Genomic DNA, 24206 nt, shown 5'->3' on the forward strand with positions numbered 1-24206 from the left:
GCACATTAAACATCACTGTCTTACTTCATCTGGACAAACTGTGCATCAATGGAAAGTTTAAAGACTCAAGCTTCGATATTTGACCAATATTTTGATAAAACATTGTTGCAGTGACAGATATTTAGTGATTTATGTCAGGAGTGCAAAATAATAAATCCGTATTATGCCACATTTTGAATAGAAATTAACAACTCCCTCATATTCAGTCACGTCAAGAGCGGTTTATTTGTGTTCACATAGACTCACTGAACAGCGTCAATAAGGATTTACAGACCAAAGATGCATATCTGCGGAGATATATGGATATATTTACTGATGTTTACTTCATATTTCTTCAGACAGAATCGTCATTTCTATTCATTTTCCACGGATTTACGCGATCAGATGATAAACAGCCTCTCCCAGCGATCTGAGAGTGTAATATCTGGACACCGCCCCATCGTGTCACATGCTTCCTGCACACTTCCTGGTAGTTATCTGGCCAAAACAACACTGAAACACCTCTGTACACACAAAATATCCGAATAATAAACCCGCGATTACGATAGTAAAGCTTGGTATGAGAATTTCTTGAGATCTGGGGCGTTTTTCTAAAAAAAATCGAAAATGTACATCGGAAATGCTAACTTGTGCAGCGATGAAAAAGGCTACAAATAACATATTTTTACAACAGTAAACGACCAAATTCCACCCCTGATCGCTAAAGGAAGTTATTATAAACACTCGATCGGGGTTTAAAGTGAGTTTTGAGTAAAAGTGTATTAATAATTTCATAAATTGTCAGATGTAGCTTGATGCTAACGTTAGCACCAATGCTTCTAATAGCAGGTGCTTTTCTTCTTCATAATGCATTTTTGTCTCAATAATTCACGTAAGGTCGTAAGAAAATGTTTTGTTGTATTTTTATAGTAAGACTTTTGATAAATAAGGGCTAAATGCAAAGAGAGACTGAAGTGAGATCGCTGCTTTGTTAAGCCTGAAAACCACAATCAAGGCTAATAAAGGTGGAATAAAAACAAAAGAATAATGATAAAAGAATAATGCGGATAATGTGTCATACTTGGCGGAGGTGTGAAAGAACCGTTTGGTGAGAACAATACAATCATGATTCGGGCAGTTTTCAACAGTGAAACATACACAAAGAGCACAGGAGAGTTTACATGTGAGATCTTACAGAGATGACAAGGGCCATAAATCAATCTGATGAGCCTTCTCTAAAAACACACATGACATGGCCTTAGAAAATATTTCATAAAATTCACAGTTTTACAGATTCGATTATGAAATTTTTTATGAAGTCTTGGAAGACTTGTGGCCTTAGCTACACTGTGTTTTCAAACTCATTTCCTACATCAACATTTTTTTAAATACATTTAAAACATATGTTTTTAATATTTTTATTTTTGTTTTTATGTTTGAGCTTATATATCTCTATTATCATAACAGTCTGAGTGATTCTGATTCCTGAACAGTAAACTTTAAAGTGTCAGCTTTGTGAATAAAGGTTGGTTATGTATCTAGTGAGAAAGAATCATGAGCAGAAACCTTTTTATTTTGGGTATGTAATTTCGGTCTCCATGCCAAAAAAGGGGGGTTACTAGTAAGGGGTTAAAGCTCCAGATCTCAGAGCAGGTCATTTATCTGTCTCCTTTTTGAAGGCCTAAAGATACCGTGCTAAAAGTCCTAGATGGATGATTTGATAATCGGAGAAGTGTTTTAACTTGCTTGTTAATGGTATTGCTGTATAAAAGTCTTAAAATATCATGCATTAGTTGTATGGACTACTGTTTCAGAGCTCGAATACATTGATTTTATTGAAAAGCATTCTTCTAAACAGATCACAGAAATCCATACAGATTTAGAGCAACGTGAGGGTGAGTAAATGACAATCTATCCATTAATCTAATGATTAATTTCCTATTTATTGTTGCATTGTGGCCCAAATGCATTATGAAACCATCCCAGAGGAAACACAGCAGTTTAGATGCTTAACACCAAACCAGACAACATCGGCATCTGACGAAACACATTACTGATCTCACCTGGGAGATGCTCATTTACTGTGATTTTGTGTGATAAAACTGAGATTATAAACATCAGAAGAAGTGAATGGACTTAAAAACAGGTGAAAAAAAAAACTGTGAAGAAAGGACACTTTACACTGAAGACCTGAGCCATAGTAAGAGACCGGGAAATCACAGAGGAACTGGAGCACTGAATGATTCATTCATCACACGATCAGATATGCCAGGATTTTGACTCATTTCTAAGTGACTGTGAGGCGTCTGAAAGGAGATTTGATCGAGTAACTTGTAGATCTGTTTCATACGCTTCAGTCCGGTTTGGTGAACTGGTTCATCTAGTCCACAAGAAAAGAGTCAGTTCAAAAGAATGATTCATTCATGAACCGGATATCACTCATTTGCCCTGAGGCTCTGTATTACAGGTAATAATGCTATAAATAATGTTCGGTTTCTTGCACAGACTGATCGTTTCACTTCATAAGACCACAATATATCATCAGGAGCCATATTAATTTTTTTTAATTCATTTTTTATTATTATCAAAAATGCTGACTTGCATTTTATTAATCACCAAGGACAAGTGTTTCACTTAAAAATCTTCTTTAATGTTCTACATAAGAAAAAAAAGTATCCTATATCTTTTATTTTTGGGGTAAACTATCCCTTCATGGTTGCAGGACACTTTTCAAATGGCATAAAATATCAATTCGGAAATCTTAATATCACTGAAGCCACTTCTTAACTAAAATCACTAAAATTAAATATAAAAATCTCATTATATTTAACTCTTAGGTGGTTTATTGTTCTATTGCTTCTCTTCGTGGGAGTTTCTGGTTGGTCTTGCGGTTAACTGCTCATTTAACACCCCTCTGGAAATTCATCACCATCACCATCTTTCTCCCCGGTCAAGATTACGTTCTTGTTTGTTTTGTATTCTGCTCAGTCGAGTAATAGCTGATTTTTTTTTGTAGCCTATCCGCAGATCTCCAACAACAAAGTGAGAGGAAATGATCCCGACTGGAGAGCTGGGAAGGAGGGAGAGAGGAAATGGAGGAAAACCCTGGGGCTGAAGAACTGGATCTGGCAGGTCCTGGGCTTTACCCCACACTCCCTGCAGGACTCAGATAGCCTCTGTTGGGTTTTCATCTGCTTTTGTGATGCATGATATCGACTGAAAGCTCTCGTGAGAAAAACACACTTTTGTCAGGTGGCAAACGCTCCGGCGGTGTAACTATTTCAAAGCCAAACTCAGTCTGCAATTACAGAAATGACAAAATTACACAAAAAACTGAAAAAAAGAAAATAGAAAATAAAATGAAAACTAAAAATATAAAAAAGCTATTTAAAAATATCAATAGAAAACCTTCGAATTTTATGTTGTGTGTTGTTATCATTAACTAAAACAGAAATGTTGTTAATTGAAATAAAGCTGGAATAAAATAAAATGTAAATATTAAAGAAATAAATAAAATGGAAATTAAAATTAAAGTGAAATAAAAACTTAACTGAAACAGAATGAAACTAAAATTAAATAGAATTTCTTTTAAACAATAAAAATGACAAAAGCACGTACTGTAACTAAACTAAAATGAAAACAAACCTAAAAAATAAAAATAAATGCTAAAACATTTGATAAATAATCCGAAAATGTAACCGAAATACTGATTTAAAGGGACAGTTCTCCCAAAAATGCAAAGTCTGTCATTTTTTACTCACTCTCTTGTCATTCCAAACCTTGACTATTTATTGAAACACAAATGAATTTTAGTGAAATATTTATGCTGCTCTTTTCTCTGCAACAGAGATGGATGTTTTCTCTAAAATATGCCTTCAATGATCATCCGCTCCATGGATATGTAATGTACAAGTCGTATGGATGCTGTTATTGTGCTTTTTAAGTATTTCTGTAGCTTGACAGCCTCCGTCTTCATTGTAAACCTTCTATTTGTGTTTATTTTGGGGTGATGTTTTACTGTAAATGGATTTATGGTGATCTGTGTTTCAAGCTCAAGACGTTTTCAGAAATCATCTTTGTCCTCAGTCTCCTGCGCTTTCGTTCACCTACTGTTCACACAGGGAAACATGCACTGCTCATTGTCTCTTTACTGTATTTCTTCTAGTTTTATTTCTTATTCAAGATCAATATTTACCCAGCAGCCCCTGGGGCTCAGGATTACCTCATATTCTCCAGGTCCAGCTGTGCTTTCTTAGTGTCTCCATAGCAACCTCAGGAATGTGCACATCATGTTTATCCTAGTGCCAGGAAAACCGAGAGAGAGAGAGAGAGAGAGAGAGAGATTAAGGAACAGTTTCTCTGCTTGAGTTACAGGTATCTGAGTTAAGCTTGTTCTTTGCATTAAACCTTTTCATGTCATGTGACACACATAATGATTATCAGTCACTTCACGATCAGATAAACGATCATTCATCAAGTCTGAGGTTGATATTGATATTTTTGAAAGAAGTCTCTTCTGCTCACTAAGGCTGCATTTATTTGTAAAAAATGTCAGTAAAAACTGAAAAAATTTGAAATTTTATTGCAATTCAAAATAACAGTTTTTTATGTGAACATATAGTCAAATGTAATTTATTCCTATGATTTTCAGCATCATTCCTCCAGTCAGTGTCTCATGATCTTCAGGAATCATTCTAACATGATGATTTGCAGCTCAAGGAACATTTCTGATTATTATCAATGCTGAAAACAGTTGTGCTGCTTCATACTTTTGTGGAAACGGTCATACATTTAAACAACTTTATTATTTGATAAATAGAAAGCTCAAAAGAACATCATTTATTTGAAATTAAATGTATTGGAAAATTTATTAGAACAGTTTTTTTAGTCACTTTTGATCAATTTTGGTAGTTTTTATATGATGCCACTTCAGTTTAAATCATTTTAGCTGTAGTTCTAATATTGTTCAAAGGATTCCAAAAGAATTCTGATTAAGATACAATGTTGCGACTGAATTATTTTTATCAGTGGAGTAAAAATAAACAAAGTAGCTGCTGCTTTTTTTTGTCAGAATGTCAGTTACTCAGTATTTTTATTGAACTATTATATTAAAACACAGGAAATCATGTACTGAAAATGATACTTGGCAGAACAACACTGCTTAAAAAAGCATAAAGTATTTTCTTTAAATGTTCTGGCTGTCTGATTCTTTCTTTTCAAATGAAGCATAAGTCGTTTGGACATTTGGACATGAACAGATTTTTATCTTCTGGCGTGGTGAGGTCATGCCACCATCATCTAGCCTTTAATGATGATGGAGCGCTTGGGTTTCTGTCTGTATTTAGCAGATCAGCATGAGTGTTCCTTACCAACTGAGAGAACACATAAATCAGCTGCTGACTGTGCTCTGAGACCAACTGCATGAAAACCCACCTTCCTCCCACACACACCTCTCTGCTCCTCTACCTCAGCTTTACACATCACACTCATCCTCTAAACACTCCACCACCCAGCCACTGCTGCGTCTTCAGAAACAGAGAGAGAGATGGATGGATGGATGGATGGATGGATGTATGGAAGGATGTATGGAAGGATGGATGGATGGATGGATGGATGGAAGGATGGATGGATGGATGGATGGGATGGATGGATGGATGGATTGATGGATGGATGGAAGGATGAATGGATGGATGGATGGAAGGATGGATGGATGGATGGATGGAAGGATGGAAGGATGGATGGATGGATGGATGGATGGATGGATGGAAGGATGGATGGATGGATGGATGGATGGATGGATGGATGGAAGGATGGAAGGATGGATGGATGGATGGAAGGATGGATGGAAGGATGGATGGATGGATGGAAGGATGGAAGGATGGAAGGATGGATGGAAGGATGGATGGATGGATGGAAGGATGGATGGAAGGATGGATGGATGGAAGGATGGAAGGATGGATGGAAGGATGGATGGATGGAAGGATGGATGGATGGATGGAAGGATGGAAGGATGGAAGGATGGATGGAAGGATGGATGGAAGGATGGATGGATGGAAGGATGGATGGATGGATGGATGGAAGGATGGATGGAAGGATGGATGGAAGGATGGATGGAAGGATGGATGGATGGAAGGATGGATGGAAGGATGGATGGATGGAAGGATGGAAGGATGGATGGAAGGATGGATGGATGGAAGGATGGATGGATGGATGGAAGGATGGAAGGATGGATGGAAGGATGGATGGAAGGATGGATGGATGGAAGGATGGATGGATGGATGGATGGAAGGATGGATGGAAGGATGGATGGAAGGATGGATGGAAGGATGGATGGATGGAAGGATGGATGGATGGATGGAAGGATGGAAGGATGGAAGGATGGATGGAAGGATGGATGGATGGATGGAAGGATGGATGGAAGGATGGATGGATGGAAGGATGGAAGGATGGATGGATGGATGGATGGATGGAAGGATAGATAGATAGATAGATAGATAGATAGATAGATAGATAGATAGATGGAAGGATGGAAGGATAGATAGATAGATAGATATATATATAGACAGACAGACAGACAGACAGATAGATAGATAGATAGATAGATAGATAGATAGATAGATAGATGGATGGATGGATGGATGGATGGATGGATGGATGGATGGATGGATGGATGGATAGATGGATGGATGGATGGATGGATGGATGGATGGATGGATGGATGGATGGATGGAAGGATGGATGATAGATAGATAGATGGATGGATGGATGGATGGATGGATGGAAGGATGGATGATAGATAGATAGATAGATAGATAGATAGATAGATAGATAGATAGATAGATAGATAGATAGATAGATAGATAGATAGATATTTGTGCTCTTTCATGTGATCTGTCATGTTCTTGATTTAGAGAACTCTTGGTTTGTGATTCTCTTATAAGTGAACAGTGGAAACTTTGTCTTTTCCATGGCAACCGGCAGCTATTTGCACTAATTTGCAGAAGAAAAGCTGTGGAAGTGTAGTGTGCTCTGGGGGAATGTTATATTTGGTCTTCCACAGTAATAGAAGTCTCATTATTTAGCCTCTCAGTGCTCCAGGATACCGTGCAAACAGACCGAGTGACCCTTTGTCAGGCACCTCGTCCCCTCTCAGGATCATTACGGCCCTTAGCCATCAAATGTCCCGGCGCAGCACGGAGAGGCCAGGCGGACGTCCCTCAAGTGCCCTTCATTCAGTTAGTAAAACAGATCTGGAGGCATAGAAGAGGACACGCTTGGGGTGGAATTAAGAGACATATTAAAACAGCAGGACTGGGATCATGGACTGCTGCCAATAGGATCTAACTTCACGGATCTGACCGGATTTGTCAATTGAATTTGGTGATCCACACGACCCGGACAAACCTGGCCACCTCTTCAGAAGCAACAGAGGGTTTAAATGCATGAAGTCTGACCATGTGCTGTCTAATCACAGTGCATATGCTCTAAAAGTATGGATGTGCAAAAGTCATTTCTGAGTCCTGCAATGCTTGATTTGGTCACTGACGTGGACTTCATGGAGATATGCATGCCAAGCACACCCGGTCTGGCCCTAAAGGAGACCCGCAGCACCGACAGCAATGGACTGTACCAGGACTTGACATCCATCCACGCGCTCGACATCTCAACAGCTCGATCGGATGACTTTTACGACCTGTCATCGAGCACCTCGTCTCCGGTGAGCGCCAGCAGCGGGAAACCCAAACGCAAACGGGTGATCAGCACCGTGCAGCGCCAGGCCGCGAACATCCGCGAGCGCAAACGGATGTTCAGCCTCAACGAGGCGTTCGACCGGCTGCGCAGAAAAGTGCCCACGTTCGCCTACGAGAAGAGACTGTCCCGGATAGAGACTCTGCGCCTGGCCATCGTCTACATCGCCTTCATGACGGATATTATCGAGAACAACTGAATTTATAGTCAATATTACAAACCCATTGTTTAGATGAACTTTTACCAAGGTACTTAAAAAACATATATTATAAAGATTATTTCTTTTATCATTTTTGGCCTACCTTTATGGCTCTGTATGCTGCAATACAATTTGGGCTAGAAAATATTTTATGTAAAACTGTAATATTTCATCATTTTACTTTACTAAAAATAAAGGTTTCAAAAGGCTTTTTAGGGTTTTTCAAAGAACCTTTCGTTGAACAGTTCATAAAAGAACCTCTTTTTTCCGCTATAAAGAACACTTTGTGGAACGGAACGGTTCTGTGGATGCTGAAGCCAATAAAAATGATTAATTGTTAAAAGCGTATCTGACTTTACAGCTGAAAGGTGCTTTAGTCCAAAACTTCTGTAGGAATTATCTACTATGATCTCATTTGACTCCTAATCCTTTTGGATATTGCGTCATATTTGTCAAAATCCGTGTTGGAATAAAGTTTGTAATCCAGAAACACTCAAAAAGTAACTCTTCATGTCCAAAGGTGGTGTTTTGGCCCATTGATAATAAGCTTATGTTATATTATTATTTTTTAAATACCAATAGGATTGTTTATAGGATTGGTTCTAAATAATTATACATTTCCAATAGGGATTCTTCATAAGTTTTTGCATTGACTTTGGATTTTGAGGTGGTTTTCGTTGTATTTATATTTTAGAAATCACAATAGGATCGTTTAGCATTGGTTCAAAATTACGGTACATTTTCAACATGAATTTTATATGAATTAATTTATTTATTTAGGATTTCTGAGATTATGATTGGGTGGTTTTGAGGTGTCAATTACAATAATTTAAATGTTTTTCTAAGCTGTAAATCAAACACAAATTCTATCTCTGTTTCTACTATAACACTTCATGTTTATTCTATTGTGTTAGTCGCTGTTTCGTTGTAATTGTTTGTGTAACGCAATTTTCCGAGTGAAAAATTGTTTCTACACCAAATTATTTTTATTTAAGTTATGTGGATTTGTTTCAGGACTGTCGATAGATCTCAATGGACGCTAGCTATTTCAGGTAAACCAAGAACAGGTGCGCCGCACCACGATGACCATTTACGATGACACTTTTGTATTAAACTCTAAATTTTTTAAATGAGCATTGCAAGTCATTTAAATCAATTATATATAAATAAAAATATAAACGCATATTTATCCGTCATTTGTGTGTTTGGAGTGAATCCTCACAAGTCTCTTCAGACGTGAGCTGCGCATTCGCAGGATGGCACGCGTGGATAAGTTTCGTCAGTGCGCCCCCTTGCGGAGTCTTTAAAGGGTCTAGTGACACGATAAACCTCTTAGTGGTTTCAATTTGAGTTTATAATGCTTCTATGTTCTGTAACATTTAGAGAAACATCGGTTTGAGCGGATAAAGCGGGCGCTTTGGATGTATGTGGGTTCGGGAGCGTGTTTGTGTTGGACTGGAGCGGTCACACAGTTTGCGCGTCGTCTGCGCTTGGCGACCTGCTGCGAATGAAAACGCAGCAGAAGGAAACCTGACTCTGCAATAACACTAACACAGACATGCATTTCAGAACATGTTCAAATAAACAATGAGGTCTACTTAGAGAACCCAGATTCGCTCTATTCTTTTACAGTGACTTGAGATGGATTTCAGCCCGCTGGCTGAGAAGAGCCACGGATATTCAGCTCGCACACTGGCAGTCAATAATATTAATACATTAACGGCACGATTAATGCTTTAAACTTAAAGCATCGCTGCTGACCAGAGCAAACCTTCATTGTAAACTTTTTAAGCGCATTTTTGGTCCAACATTTGCCAGATCGCGAATCATCTCATTCCAGAAATCACCTTGAAATCTGTCCAATTGAAAAGCTCTTTTTTAATGATTACATCTATGAACCACTCTTATGGATTTGGCAAAATAGCCAAAGATTCATTACTGACTGTTTTAGTGTTTTATGTGTTTTTAAGTTAAGTTGTCTACCACAGTTCAAACATCTGCAGAAGAATATGTCATCTGTTCATATTTCAGCCTACTACAAATTTGTCATCTGCATGTTTCAGTATTGGATATTTCAGTATTTCTTCGGATCACATTCATATGTTCATAGTTTCGACATGATGGATGCTTGATATCATTTTTAATATGCTAGGCAATGTGTTAAAGTCCAAAAAATAGATCCTATTCCAAATCTGAATTCCATAAACATCAACATTGGTTTAAGAATATGTCATCAGCGCGTACGTCGTGTTTAGTTTAAACGCAGCTCTGTGATTGGCTCAGATGTTTGCGATGAAGCACGGCTGCTTGCATAACAGAAACCTTTTGGATCGCGCTCCTCTCCTGCCTCTCCCCTCTTACGTAACCGCGCTTCTCGTCCAATCGCAGGCCACCCCAAAAAGTTTGCGCGTTCCAGACTATAAGAGCCTCCAAAGTTCCCTGTAAGTTTGAGAAACACCTCCGTGACGCACAAGAGGAGACACCCCGTTCCGCCGGACAGAGGGAAACTACATTTTATTTGTGTTTTCCAAACTTCAATGTTTGAGGAAGAGGCGATGCACGAGGAGTCCAGCTCCACGGAATCTCCAGTGGACAGTCTGGGAAACAGCGAGGAGGAGCCCGACAGACGACAGCAGAAACGCCGCAGCAGGAAAAGACGCCCGAGAAGGAAGAGCGGCGAGGATTCGGACAGCCCGACGAAAAGCAAAAAGTGCAGCAGCGGCAGCGGGAGCCCACAGTCTCTGGAGGACCTGCAGACGCAGCGCGTCATGGCGAACGTGCGCGAGCGCCAGAGGACTCAGTCTCTGAACGAGGCGTTCGCGTCGCTGCGCAAAATCATCCCCACGTTACCTTCGGACAAGCTCAGCAAAATACAGACGCTGAAGCTCGCGGCCCGGTACATCGATTTCCTGTGTCAGGTCCTGCAGAGCGACGAGCTGGACTCCAAAATGTCCAGCTGCAATTATGTGGCGCACGAGAGACTCAGTTACGCGTTTTCCGTCTGGAGAATGGAGGGCGCGTGGTCCATGTCAACATCCCACTAACGCACGGGTGCGCGCTTTCGGTGCAGCATGGTATGCAGTGCAAAACCTCGTCATACAGTCTCTCGACAACAGTCAAAAGTTTGGACACACTTGACTGAATGATTTATTTTAAAAACTTTAGACTTAAAAGCACGTGTTTAAAGTTTCACATCAGTTTTTTAGACTAATAGGCTATACATATTTACATTAATTCATCCCTGTATATTTTTTATATGGTAATTGAAAAGAAATACCTTTAAAAGCATCCCAGGATGAACCCTATGAATGTCCAAAGTGAGCTGAAATCTAAACGAATCTCAAATATAAAGGAGTAAATTTTTGTCACTTTTTGGTCACTAAATCCTACACAATTTGTGCTATTTCTGAGTTTGAATGATTTTACTATTATTCTGCAACGTAGGAAAAAAAAGTCAAAATGTGCAGATGTGTCCAAACTTTTAACTGTTAACTGATGCTTAAATTAATCTTTGTGCTGATGTTTAATGTTCTCCAGCATTTTCAAAACATGGTTCTATAAAAAAAGCTAGTTTTGTATTTTTTATGTAGTTAATAAATTAGAAAAGTGTTTCCTTTTTTTTTGTTCATGCAACCAAATATATATATATGGCATACAGAAATATTATTAATGCTAAGAGGTCAGTTAAATGCGTATTATTATTAGATAAATGTATAATACATTAAATCGTGTATTTTTAAACACTATGATGTTTTTTCAGATTTTGGGCCTTGAGCATCGAGTCAGAGGAGCTGAACTCACCGGAAGGAGCGACACGAACATTAGGAATGTAACGGGAAGATTGCGAGCACTTAGCAGGAATTACTATCAGATCTGTGCTGTTGTGACGGAGAACGTGGAAAACGTGCTTCTGTCTGTCGACCCTCAGAGAGACTCACCGCTTCTGACAGCAGCCGACATATTTATGACAGGACGAATGAAGGAAATATGAGAGAAACTCTGCTCATAACACTTTCTCTGGCTGCTCCTAGTAAAGACGTTTATTTATTTATTAAAGACTGTCACAATGCAGAACAGATCTGGTGTCTATGCATTTTCTGTTTTAAATACGATGTAAATATGTGTATGTTTTCTGCAATAAAACATGTTTTGAAAATGTACTTATTTTAGCATGTTGTTATTGCAATTTTATGCATTAAGAAAAATACATGAAAACAAACGACAATAAGTTTTACACATAAACGCATGCAGTAATCATCCAGATAAGATAAAAAATACCCTTGCCTGATTTGCAGTTTTTTATTACATGAATGTTTAAAATATTAGTTCTACTTTGTCATTGACAAATGCAAAAAATACATTTGTGATTGTTTAATTATTTTTTACAAGAAAACTATTTAACAATATCATTTCGAAAGTTAAAATTTAGAAGACTTATTCTAGCCCAGAAATTATGCTCGTGTTTTAATTAAATATTTAGTTGCTTTCGCTCCGAGTGCATGCTTCATTTTATTTAGCACTTAATGATTGAAAACATTTGAACGATATAAATGCACCAACTGGACAAAATGTGTTACACATAAATCATGTTTGCATGGTATTTTCTACTATAACAAATAACAACACTTAAGAAAAAAAATAGGAAAGATTAATAATGATAATTAAGACATCTGTGTCGTTTTAAGAGGAGATTTTTAGCCAAAAGGAGAGCAGGAGGTCTGGAAAAGCGCTTAGGAGGTGTGAAGGGCTCCGAAGATGTATGAATTCCCCCAGATGTCTAAACTGAGGGGTCAGGAAAGGCACGGAAAGATGCAGCGGGTCAAAACCACAATTTTACAACTTTATACTGATTTAGAAAAAAATAAATAAATCATCAAATGAGGTACTAGTCAAGAACATGGTAAAAAAAAAATTAAATACATATAAAGAGGGAAATTGATTAGAGAAAAACACCATCCGATCATCTCAGACAGGCACTGGAAAGCTGCAAATAATGTTTGCACGGTAGAATTTGAACATGTCTTGTTTTAGGAGACTCGTGCACGAGCAGGGTGTGATTCGGGTGTTTCTGCTGTCACTGATCTCTCACGTGCGTTCATCGATCCGGGAGTTTGGCCTCTTGTGAGGGAGAGAGAGCTCAGGCACCTGAATCAAACTTATTTCTACCAGATGTTGCTAATATTTTTCTGAACGTCACGTGAAGAGAACAGATGTTGAGTTGCACAGACCCGCCTTCACTTGCACGCAGTCTGACACAAATATCCTTCGAGTTTCTTAAAAAGAAGTTAGACTCGATGGGATAATGATTGGGAGAGAGTGAACCTCTTGTGGAACGCGTGTGTGTTTTGAAATGCAGCAAAAGTACGTGGAAAAGTCAAGGATTCGGGTTTCTGTTGGGAGTGTTGCAGGGATTTCATCATGCACTGAGGATATACTTCTAGTAATTATTTCTCTAGAACTCCGATTCTCTTTTGGATCTGGACTCGTTTTGAACTTGAGTTATCGAGCTGAGCTGGATATGCTGCACTTTTGCGTTTTGGCGTGTGTTTATCATCCGGGTGGATGCTGGAGTGCCTAGAAAAGCGCTATATAAATGTAAGGAATTATTCATTATTATCTAGTGATTTTTGACTAAAATAAATTAAGTATAAATTCTAATTCCGAGTGGAATGTTCCTGTTTTTTAATACATGGTCAGAAAACAAATAAAATACCTTTACTGCAAAATCAAGCATGCATTATGACTGTAGTTATTTAGGCCTTCTGCATCGTCTGAAATCGAGCAAGTCCGTGTCATCTTAAACTTGAGTCTAAGCGGAAAAAATTCCTGATGTGGGTGAATTATAGAGCAGTGCGCGTGCACAGCAGCTCTTTCACGTGTCATCAGGCTCACTGTGTGTGCGAGCTGATGGCTCTGACGTCATGATTTAAAATCTAAAGGCCCTTGAAGACATTAATGCTCCAGCACGGGTTCAGTGTGTATAGGGAGAAACCTGTAAAATGTAAATAATGATTAAAAAAAAAATCATAAATGACAAACCATGTCTTATATTTGCATACATTCTGCCTTTAAATTATCTTTACAAATAAACATGGCTTGACTGAAGGCATTTATATAATAAAAAAATGCATATTAAATAGAATAGCACTGAAATTATGTCAGCAAAACAAGTGAGTAAAATAAATTGAGAATTCATTATTTTCTGTTTATATTTTATCATGATGTGGGAAAATGACTTTTTAACAGGTATCATATCCAAAAAATATTTTGAATCGAAACCAAATACATTTTTCCAAATGTATTTATGAAATCTATGCATCGATAGTGTGGATATCTGAATGCTAAGACAGCTTTTGTTATGCATAATAACTGAGAAAAATAAAGATTTGCTATATTTGGTGGTATTTTTTATGAGAAACAGGAAAACATTTAAATTTATTGTGACATTCATTTTAAAATACTGTTTTTTTTTTTTTTTTTTTTTTTTTTTTATGTGAACAAATGCTGAATATAAAGACATTCACAGCAACCCTTTTAATATCTCTGAAGACCATTAAAGAATTAGGCTGCGATGTCAAAATTGTATGATTTAAAAATTGTATTGTCTCTGGGCAATATCTGTGCAATAAAGTCAAACTCAACTTAATAAGACACAATACTGACTTCTGCAGAGTCTTTGATGCTGCAGTCAGTGAGGTCAAAGGTCAGCTGTAAATGTGTATTCACAGACTGTTTGATACATGATTGCAGAGTTGAGATTGTCCGCAACATGCTGCTTTAATTTCATGCATTTTCGGCTCGATGGAAACTTCTAGCACACGATGATGCTCGGCTCAACAAAGTGTGTTCGTCCTGGAAGAATAGATTAATATATGATTTGATTTGAGCGAAGGCCTTTTCATCTCTGATTCACTGGGATCTGTAAGTGGAAACACATGGATTCAGCTCTTTTCCTTCATCTTTATTTAAATGATTATGAGCAGCTAGATCTTGTGTGCCTGTTTTAATCTTGTCCAGAGATCCATCGCACTGCATTTCATTAATATTCAATGCAGATGTTGAAACAACCACAGCTTAATCAGATTGTGCTGGGAATGGCATGCTATTATATGTTTTGTGCACAGCATGCTCATTTTCTATGTGCATGGAGAACCTTCACATGCTTCCTGTTAATAAAAGACCCGTATGATCAATTCTGCAGTTAAAATGGGGCTTAGTTTTTAGTAGGATGCTAAAAACTCATATTTTTTTTCTTTTTCACATCGATTGTTTTGATGAGAACAAGCCTCCCAAATAAGAAACCCAGTGTTGAAATCTTAAAATTGCACAAACATGACCAACCAGGACTTTTTATTGGTGTTAAAAGTCGTCCCACACAATAACAGGAATGCAGGATATTTTCAGAACTTGAGCAATATGAAAGCGTCGGCTGCATGCTGTTTTGTGGCAGGCGTATTTGATTAAGTTTTTGCAATGTGGAGTTTTACTGTGGTATAATGTATTTGTGATAAACCCGCCTCTAAACAACACACAAAAACAAAACAAAAACGTTGGTTTCTTCACATCTTGGCCAGATTAAGCTACAAATTGAACCCGACTTTATGTTGCAAGTTTTGCTTACACAAGGGTTGTGGCTTAGTGTTTAGACTGGTAAACCAAAAGGTTATAGGTTCAAACCCCTAAATGAGTGATTGTGCCTGCAGTAAAAAGTTGTGTAAATCACTGGAAATTAAGAATAACATGTAAAACCGAATCTTTCTTATAAAGCCTCACAAGTGTGCCCCAGAACAAGGCATTACGCCAGTACCAGACTCTAAGTGTCTGCTTTTCCTGGTCCTCTGGATTGGCATTATAATAGTGGGTTTATTGTGTAGATGTACCACCCAGGCAGCTGTAATGGCATCTGCGACAGGGCAACTCATACACGACCGCCAGCCCACATCTACCTGTCCATCAGCCGGCGTGTGGTTTCTGAGAAAATAAACATGCAATCAGAACACAGTTCAGTGTACACACACACATCACACGCTTTCATGCAGGATAAAAGAGCTGCTGTCTGATATTTATTTGCGTTTGCTGGTTGCCAGGGTAGACACAATGTAAAGTAGAGAGAAAACTCGGATTTAAATCATCCTGTTGCTGTCCAACAGATTTCAGTGATGGAGAGGGTGTTTCTTCAACTGTGGGAGCTTTGGGAAATTAAAGTCCCTTAAAACCAGTGTGGGGAAAGCTACTTTTAAAAGTACTGCATATTGTGTTACTCCAGAAAAAAGTCACTTATTACGTCACTTTTTGAGGTACGCTACTTTCGTTACTTTATAAATTGGACAGGGCTTGCTTGCTTGCTTTAAAAATAAAAAAGTTATATTTTTGGCAAACATAAAAGCCTTTTCACACCAAAAGTGAAATTAATACGACAGTTTAATGCAGAAGAAATTTCAGCACACTTCAGTGATAAAAAAAAAAAAAAAAAGTAAAGTAAAAAAAGTTAAAAAAAAGTAATTTTTGCTTAGTAGTATGGTTGAACTGGATCATCGTAGGCCAGAAGTAAAGACACAGGTTTATAGAATGGGATTTCATTCATAAAGGATATTTGTGTTGTTTAACCTTGAATTATTGCAGGTTTGCGTCATATTCTGAGTTGCATTATTTTATTAATTTTGAGGAATACTGAATCTGTTTGGGGGGTGAATTAATGCATATTAATATTTATTTTAGAAGTACAGTAACATCTTATGATTTCTCTCAACATGGGGTCAGGAGAGCTGTCAATCGATAAAAAAAAAATAAAAAAAAAGTAACTCAGATATTCTGTTGTAAATTAAAAGTAAGCCTTATTTTACTAGTGACTTGAAAAAAGTAATCTGATTACATGACTCATGTTACTTCTAATGCGTTACCTCAACACATGTCAGATGCACTAGTTTGTTTAACTTGACTACTAAGAATATCCAGAAGTGAATTTGCAAACATATGGATTTCATAGTTAAAAATCCGGATGAAACAAAGAATATCTTTAATTAAAGATCAGAAAAAAATAAGTTAAGTGATGTGAAGACCTGGTGAAAAGTTTTCAAACCAGTATTCCTGAGGATCACAGTTCAGTAGATCATTGGTTAAACTCCCAGGGAATGACTGAATCGATTAAAAAAACAAACGTATACTGTACCTTGACTGCATTGTTGTAATGTAAGTGACTTTGAATAAAAGTGCATGCATAATGGATAAATAGAGATGTTTAATGTGACAAAAATTTAAATGTGGACCTTAAAAGTCATGCCTGAAATGAAGGATGTTTTAGGAACTGGAGAATATAAAGGACTGAGTCATTTACTGACCTGTTTCACTAAGATGTATGAAGCCAGCTCCCCTCTGACTTCCTCTGTTTCTCCTCTGGATCAGATCCCTGCTTGGAACAGAAAGTTATGAGCGTGCTTTATTCTCCCTGAATAGCTGGAATACACACCAGGTCAAATCTATTCACTGGAAACTTTTAAAAGTGAAATATTTTCATTAGACTGGACCCTGAAGCCATGTCCGTTTAAGCGTTTTCACGCCCCTCGCCAGGAAAATCTGATGCTGTGGATCAGACACACAGCGCTGAGCGTTTTGTTCTTGGTTGACAAACACAACCCATTGTTCTCGAGGTACACGGTTTGGTTTTGTGTTCACAGATTCAGCATGAATTAGTTTAATTGTGGCGTGATCTGGATGTTTAACACATCGAGCAGACAGACTTGAGGCGTTGGACAACTGGCGATTCATCCAAAACTGAGTGTGCATGTTTCTAGCAGTCAATCACAATTTCCCATCGTTTCTACTATCTTATAAAAGATTACGAAAACAAAACTTTCTTGTGGAAAATACAGGTTTATCACATCACATAAAGTGCACATAAACATAATTCAAAAGTTAGCATCTGTGGTACTTTCACATGTCTTCAAACTCTGCTCTAGATTCTGATAATGGGAAGTGCATTGAGAGCCGAAGTGCATTTCTTCTTAATCTGCTCTTTAACTCATCGTTGGAAATGCTGCATGAGATGTACTTTACCCCTGTGCATCAAACAGCCACATTCTGACAAACTAAAGCAGAGAGTCCTGCGCTGCACGGCGTCAGGGGAGGTTAACGTTTCAGAGAGATCTGCTTAATGCATCTTTGTCAGGCTCTCCTGGAGGGGATCTGTAGGGGGTAAATGCAGACCAGCATCCCCCTGGGGGGTAATTAGCCTTCAGTGACACCTCCAAACATTCTGCTGCCCCCCTCCAGGCAGAGCTTCAAGGCTTGATTAAGCCTCGTTGACTGGTGTCACCCTGACAGAAATGCTGAACAGATACACACGTGTATAAAGTTCATCATGACCGCATGATTCGTGCTTCTTTTCAACATGTCAGCCAGTACATGCATTGTCAAGGCTACAAAAAAAGAATACATGCATGCATGAATGCACCCAGGTTGTGACTTATATATATATATAAATATATATATATATACACACACACACACACACACACACACACACACACAGAAGTCACTGCCCATGTGTGTATGCATTCATATGCAGCCAGGTGTAAGATTTTGGATGTAAACATACATCTCTCAACATGAAGTTCTGTTTGCGAGCCATTTAATTACTTTGAAACTTTGAAACTTTTTTACTTTGCAAAATTATTCAAATAAACGACAAAGAAATGGCAAGTAAATTTTGAAGTATTTTCTAGTAAAATGTACTTGTTTTTTTTTACAACTTACAACTTAAAAATAATTATTTACAGCGTAAAATTAAAAGAATTGTTTTGTAAAAAAAAATACAAAGAAAGGCATAAAAAAGTAAAACTCTGAATTGAACAATACATTTTGAAGTAGAAAATTTGAAATAGTATTTTCCTGTAAAAAAAAAAATACTCCAATAATCTTTGTTTTATTAAAACATTTTTTTTATTTTATTTATTTATTTTTTTGTGGTAATCTTATATATTTAGTTTTTCAATAGGAATTGTTTTTATTATCCATCATAAATATTTTTTTTCAAAGGCAGGGCATGTTATTTCATTCTTGTATATTAATTATAAGAAGATAAGTGCAATATAAGATATATAATTTAAGGAATACAAATACAATATATAATTTAAGGAAATCATCAATCATTAAAAATAAATTGTATGAATGCAAAAAAATATATATATATTTTTTATGCATCAAAAAATCAGAATGAACTTTATTGCACAGTGTGTTTTCATGTCAGTCATGATGCTGCCTTACTAGGGAGCTGCCTGTGTAGACAGCAAGGCAGCTCATGCTGAGTCACAGCTATGGCATTTTAAGTGTGTATTGCGTTCCTGCTCACCTCAGTGTAAAAGTGATTCAAACAGTTTCACATCCTGTCTGTTACTCTGAGTACTTCAGAGGAAACAAGAAAATTACTCTGCATTTGAAAAATCTTTCCGAATGAGTGAGCTTGTTTTTTTTATCCTTTATGAGAAGATGTTGTGCACACATGCATCATGTCATTGCTAAAGTATGGCAATGTGATCCTCGAAATGTCAAAAACATCAGTGAAGATCCAAGAAGTGAACACTTGCATGCAATCCACCCACCAGAAACAATTAAACTGCACATGCTGCATTTGAAGAGCGCTGAATTATTACACGTTCGTTTTAGTTTTAATGTATGTTCCAGAAAAACATTCCTGAGAAGTGAGTGTTGAACTTTTATTAACCCTCATTTGTGGGTGATTAAAACCCCATCTCCCAGATCCAGATTCATGAAGCTTGATTTGCAAACTCTGGTCTGAATTGCGTTTGCCTGCTCTTCTCTAATGAAAGTTCAGTCTCACTACAGTAATGTTTCCTTCTGAGACGGTCTCTGATTTGTAAACAGTTCATTGGTTTGACTCAGATCTTTTCAATGAATCAGATTTTGTGCTGCATTTTACAAGATCAAGCAACATTTTAAGTTTTTAATATTGAACTTAAATTTGCAGTGCAACAATGTAAAATGTATTTTATATTTATATCATGTAATATAGTTAATCTATATCACAAGAAGAGTGCCATTTTTTCTCCAGATATCAGCATCAAAACAAATGTAAGATTAATTTTATACAACTTTAATAAAGATCGCATTAGTTGACTTATATTTTGACACAATATTGACTGTTTTTGCTCAGTTTTGCAAACAAAAATAGTTCCAAACAAAGATCACAGCACTGTTTTGCGTCTCTGAGAAATGTTTCCTTATTGAATGTATCAGCTTTTTGAACAAATCAGTGGAATGAATGCTTCAGGGATGCACTCATTATCACAATTAAATGCTTTGTTCCTGAATGAATCCCCCTTTTTAATGAATATTTTTTCATGTTTTAAAAATGTATTTATAAATAATAATTTATTTTAATAATAATAATAAATTATTTCAATGAAAAACCATCACATGTGAGCTGTTGAACTAGCTGACTTGATCATATAGATTTAATATTTTTTATTTTACTGTAAATTATAAGATGACTATATTTAACGGTATTTTACTGTAAATTATAAGATGACTATATTTAACGGTATTTTACTGTAAATTACAAGATGACTATATTTAATGACATTTTACTGTAAATTACAAGATGACTATATTTAACGGTATTTTACTGTAAATTATAAGATGACTATATTTAATGGTATTTTACTGTAAATTTGCATAAAATGTCCCAGCATATTCTTTTTTTCACCATATACAGTCAGGAAAAGTTGACCATTTAACATGTTTTTTTTTTTACATTTTTACCGGCTTTTACTCTTAAAACTATGATAAATTTAATCACGATTATTTAATGGTCTACACCACGGCTTTCAATCTGACTGAAATTTATTTTGGATTAGTTTAGGTATTTCATAGAGGCTTTTCAATTCAGTTGTGCCACCAAAACTATTACAAAAAGACAGAAAGTTACTTTTAAAAGTAATGCATTACAATATTGCGTTACTCCCAAAAAAGTAACTAAGTACATTACTTAGTTACTTTTTGTGGAAAGTAATAAGTTACATTCCTTTTTTGTTACTTTTTCCCATGATGGCTGGGCTTGCTTGTTAGTTTTTAATTAAAAAAAGAGTTTACATCTATACAGTATAGGGCGCAGCTCAAACAAAGCTTTTAGCTGTGAAATCCATTCTGGATTAAATTATAGAACAGGATACAGGAGAAGAAAGTTCAACACTCTTCATCAATAAAAAAGTTTAACAAATGTTATGTTTATGTAAAGTAATTTTTTCTTATTATATGGTTGAATCGAATCATCAAAGGTCTGCAAGAAAAAACATTGCTTAAAATTTTTTTATTAAATACGAATTTTTTGTTGTTTAACATATTTAATTATTACAGGATTGCAACATATTCTGAGTTTGCATTTCACAGTTTTTATTGATTTTGAGGAACACTGTGTGAGTGAAATGAATAAATGCATGTTGACATTTACTCTAGATCTTCACTAGCATCATGTTCACACAACGTGTAAATTAAAAAATAATGCATAACTTTACTAGATACTTGAAAACAGTAATCTGATTATGTAACTTGTTTTACTTCTAATGCTTTACCATCACTGCTAACAGATGGTTTGGAGCATGTTAATGTAGCTAGTGAAACTAACTATATGCAACAAATATCAACCTAACTAACTTTCCGGATATGTCAGACCTTCAAATATGATGCATAATATTTTTTTTTACAAATACAGAATCTAGAAAAATAGGAATAGGAGTTTCAGATTTTCTTCATTCTGAGATCCAAAGTTGCTGATTTCCAGAGGTCAGGAGCAGGTATCTCCTGCTGCTCTGCATGCACCATTGTACAGAGGATGAGAAAAGTAAAGACAGAAAACCTGAAACAGATGGTCCATCGCCCCATGCCGTCTCAACCAACAAGCGCCGCTCTAGCATTCATCACCCCTGTATTTTCTGCCCCCCAGCAGGGGTAAAAGAGCCCCTCGCCCCCTCAGCTCCTCCGCGGGGGCCCGCCAGGACTATACGGAAGTGTGAAGCTCAAGTTAAAAGTTGCGGACAGATAAGAGGTTTTAAAAGCCCAAACTAGGTTTTTATGTCTCAGTGGGGTGTTGTAAATCCTTCCTCATTAGGTTTCCGTTCCTCCCTCTTCCCAGGATCTGTTTGCGTGTTAAATTAGTTTTTAGTGCCGTTTGCAAAGTCAAGCATCACTCTTACTATTGCTCAAACTTAGGGTAATGATTTCAAACAACTAATCCTGAGAATTAAACTAAGTTTGCATAATGCATGCAATGCCATTTGTGCTACAGTTGCATGTAGCAACCCCCTGGCATCATGGCAGCACAGTTTAAATCTATTTGACCTTGTCTTCATTAAAACCTGTAATTATGTCCTGTCTTTATATATTCAACTGAAATACCAAGCTATAATTAATAAAAATAAAACTCTTTCCACTCATTTTTTCCACTTTTCTTTCTCTACTGTCCTGCCAACGCTTTCTTATGAATTCCTTTATGAACGGTAATATGCAGATGAGGTCAAACCCAAGCTTTCAGTTGCATTAAAGGGATAGATTTACTCACCCTCACAAAATGAGTTTCTTTCTTCTGTTGAACACAAAATCACAAGAAAATTGGAAGTTTGTTTGATAACGGTAAATTATTAATTTCTTTATATACAGTAAAACATTGTAATAAAACTAACGATTCATGTAAAATATTGTTACATTTATAGTTTTTAAATGTGAAAAAGAACAAGTGGTAGTATGATTTATTTAATTTAATTTTATTTGATTACTGTAAATGTAAGTAACTTCAATCCAAAAAACATAAAAAGCCTTTTTTTCTTCTTTTTTTTTATGGTAAAGTTCACTCTTTTTTGATAATGCCATTTTAATACAGTGCTGCTTTTAAATTAATCATATGAAAAAGACAAATTTACTTACAAAACAGTCACAAAAAAAAAAAAATTAGAATAATTAACTGTCAGAAAAAAAACACATCTTCCATTGGTCATTCAAACAGATAGTCCCGCCCCCAGACTCACGCCATTGGCTGAGCCAATGTTGCTGTGTTCGGCTCAAACTATAAAACAACAACAACAACAAAAAACACCACAATGTTTTAACCCATGAATGTCTTTCATCTCTGCATATTAAACTGAAACAGGAAGGTATTTAAACGGAGAAAAACACCAGATAGGCTACATCACCTGTCATTAATCATTATATACTGCCTGAGATTCCCATCCAGTCTTCAGTTTTTCTGCACCTCCATTTGGCAACCTTTCAAGCCACTTCCCTCCACATTAAAAAACCAATATGGATCAAATACATAATGACTCTTTTCCTGTGCTGCAAACTCCAGCAGCAAACATGCGATAATTAGAGTCTTTAAAGTTTTAGAGACTTCAAACAGGCCTACGTGAACATAAGAGGGAGAAAAAGAGAGAGACACTGACAAGGAGAAAAAGAAGTAACGAATAAATGGATTTGAATGAAAACATAGTAAAAGAGAGAGAGAAACCGAATATATTTGGACTAGGTCTGGATTTTATTACAGTGATTTACCTTATCTGTTTCATCTCTGGAGTGACCTGTGGGCACACTGGTCCAGACACACACACACACACACACACACACATACACATGTAACCATACTCGCCGAACATATTCAAACACACACGCAAACTCCACATGAGTGCAAACCTACCAAAAGAGAAAAACAGCCACGCTTCACTGCTCTTAACTTCAGCGCAACTCAAAAGTGCCATGTTAGATTATTTCCCATATTAAATAAAGAAGAAGTAATGTTTTTCTCTCTTAGAGGCTTTTATTTACATAATGTTCTTTAGTGAAAGTGTTGATTCAAAGCGAGATTATTTGAACACAACAAACTTCATCTAAAGACAATACAGCTGTGTTTTGCTGCTCAAACTGTTGTTAAACATCTGTGCAGCACCAAAAACCCTCAAAATGCAAAATATTAAGGCCTGGTTTAATAGATGGGGTTTAGCCTAAGCTAGGAGTAAGCCATTGTTCAATTAGCACATTTAAGTAATTGTTATAAATATGCCTTAGCAAAAAAAAAAAGCATCACTGGTGTGCATCTTAAGACAAAACAAAGGCACTGACTTGTTTTAAGATCAGTCATTGCGAGTTTCTTTCAGTTGAAACATCTTAGATTTACATTTTAGTCTGGGACTAGGCTTAAGCCTGTGAAACCAGGAGTAAAAGCATGGCATTTTCTGACGAAGATGTGCAAAACTGCTCCCCAATAAAAAGAAAAATA

The 24206-nt window shown here is 36.7% G+C and overlaps 2 protein-coding genes and 1 long non-coding RNA gene across 3 annotated transcripts; 2 read left to right on the forward strand and 1 right to left on the reverse strand.

Annotated features, from left to right (window-relative positions):
• The first annotated feature begins 6963 nt into the window (after positions 1–6963).
• Positions 6964–7947, forward strand: LOC113062013 (pancreas transcription factor 1 subunit alpha-like). The gene has a single exon (XM_026231512.1). It carries the CDS (start codon positions 7472–7474, stop codon positions 7925–7927), a length of 456 nt encoding a protein of 151 aa, XP_026087297.1. The 5' UTR covers positions 6964–7471; the 3' UTR covers positions 7928–7947.
• A 2416-nt stretch (positions 7948–10363) lies between these two features.
• Positions 10364–12087, forward strand: LOC113062570 (twist-related protein-like). The gene is made up of 2 exons (XM_026232499.1): positions 10364–11001; positions 11688–12087. The coding sequence occupies exon 1, from the start codon at positions 10465–10467 to the stop codon at positions 10969–10971; it is 507 nt and encodes a 168-aa protein (XP_026088284.1). The 5' UTR covers positions 10364–10464; the 3' UTR covers positions 10972–11001; positions 11688–12087.
• Positions 12088–15435: 3348 nt separating this feature from the next.
• On the reverse strand, positions 15436–21961 carry LOC113062571 (uncharacterized). Its single transcript, XR_003278558.1, has 3 exons — positions 21798–21961; positions 17266–17333; positions 15436–15898 (listed from the first exon to the last, which is right to left on the reverse strand). It is a non-coding gene; the product is annotated as an uncharacterized LOC113062571 (long non-coding RNA).
• Positions 21962–24206: the final 2245 nt, after the last annotated feature.

The sequence above is a fragment of the Carassius auratus genome, chromosome 44 (genome assembly GCF_003368295.1).
Source record: "Carassius auratus strain Wakin chromosome 44, ASM336829v1, whole genome shotgun sequence".
NCBI classification, from domain to species: Eukaryota; Metazoa; Chordata; class Actinopteri; order Cypriniformes; family Cyprinidae; genus Carassius; species Carassius auratus.

What these genes read in the sequence shown, in the direction of transcription:
- LOC113062013 (XM_026231512.1), top strand. Translation starts at nt 7,472, where the DNA reads ATGGATGTGCAAAAGTCATTTCTGAGTCCTGCAATGCTTGATTTGGTC.
- LOC113062570 (XM_026232499.1), top strand. Translation starts at nt 10,465, where the DNA reads ATGTTTGAGGAAGAGGCGATGCACGAGGAGTCCAGCTCCACGGAATCT.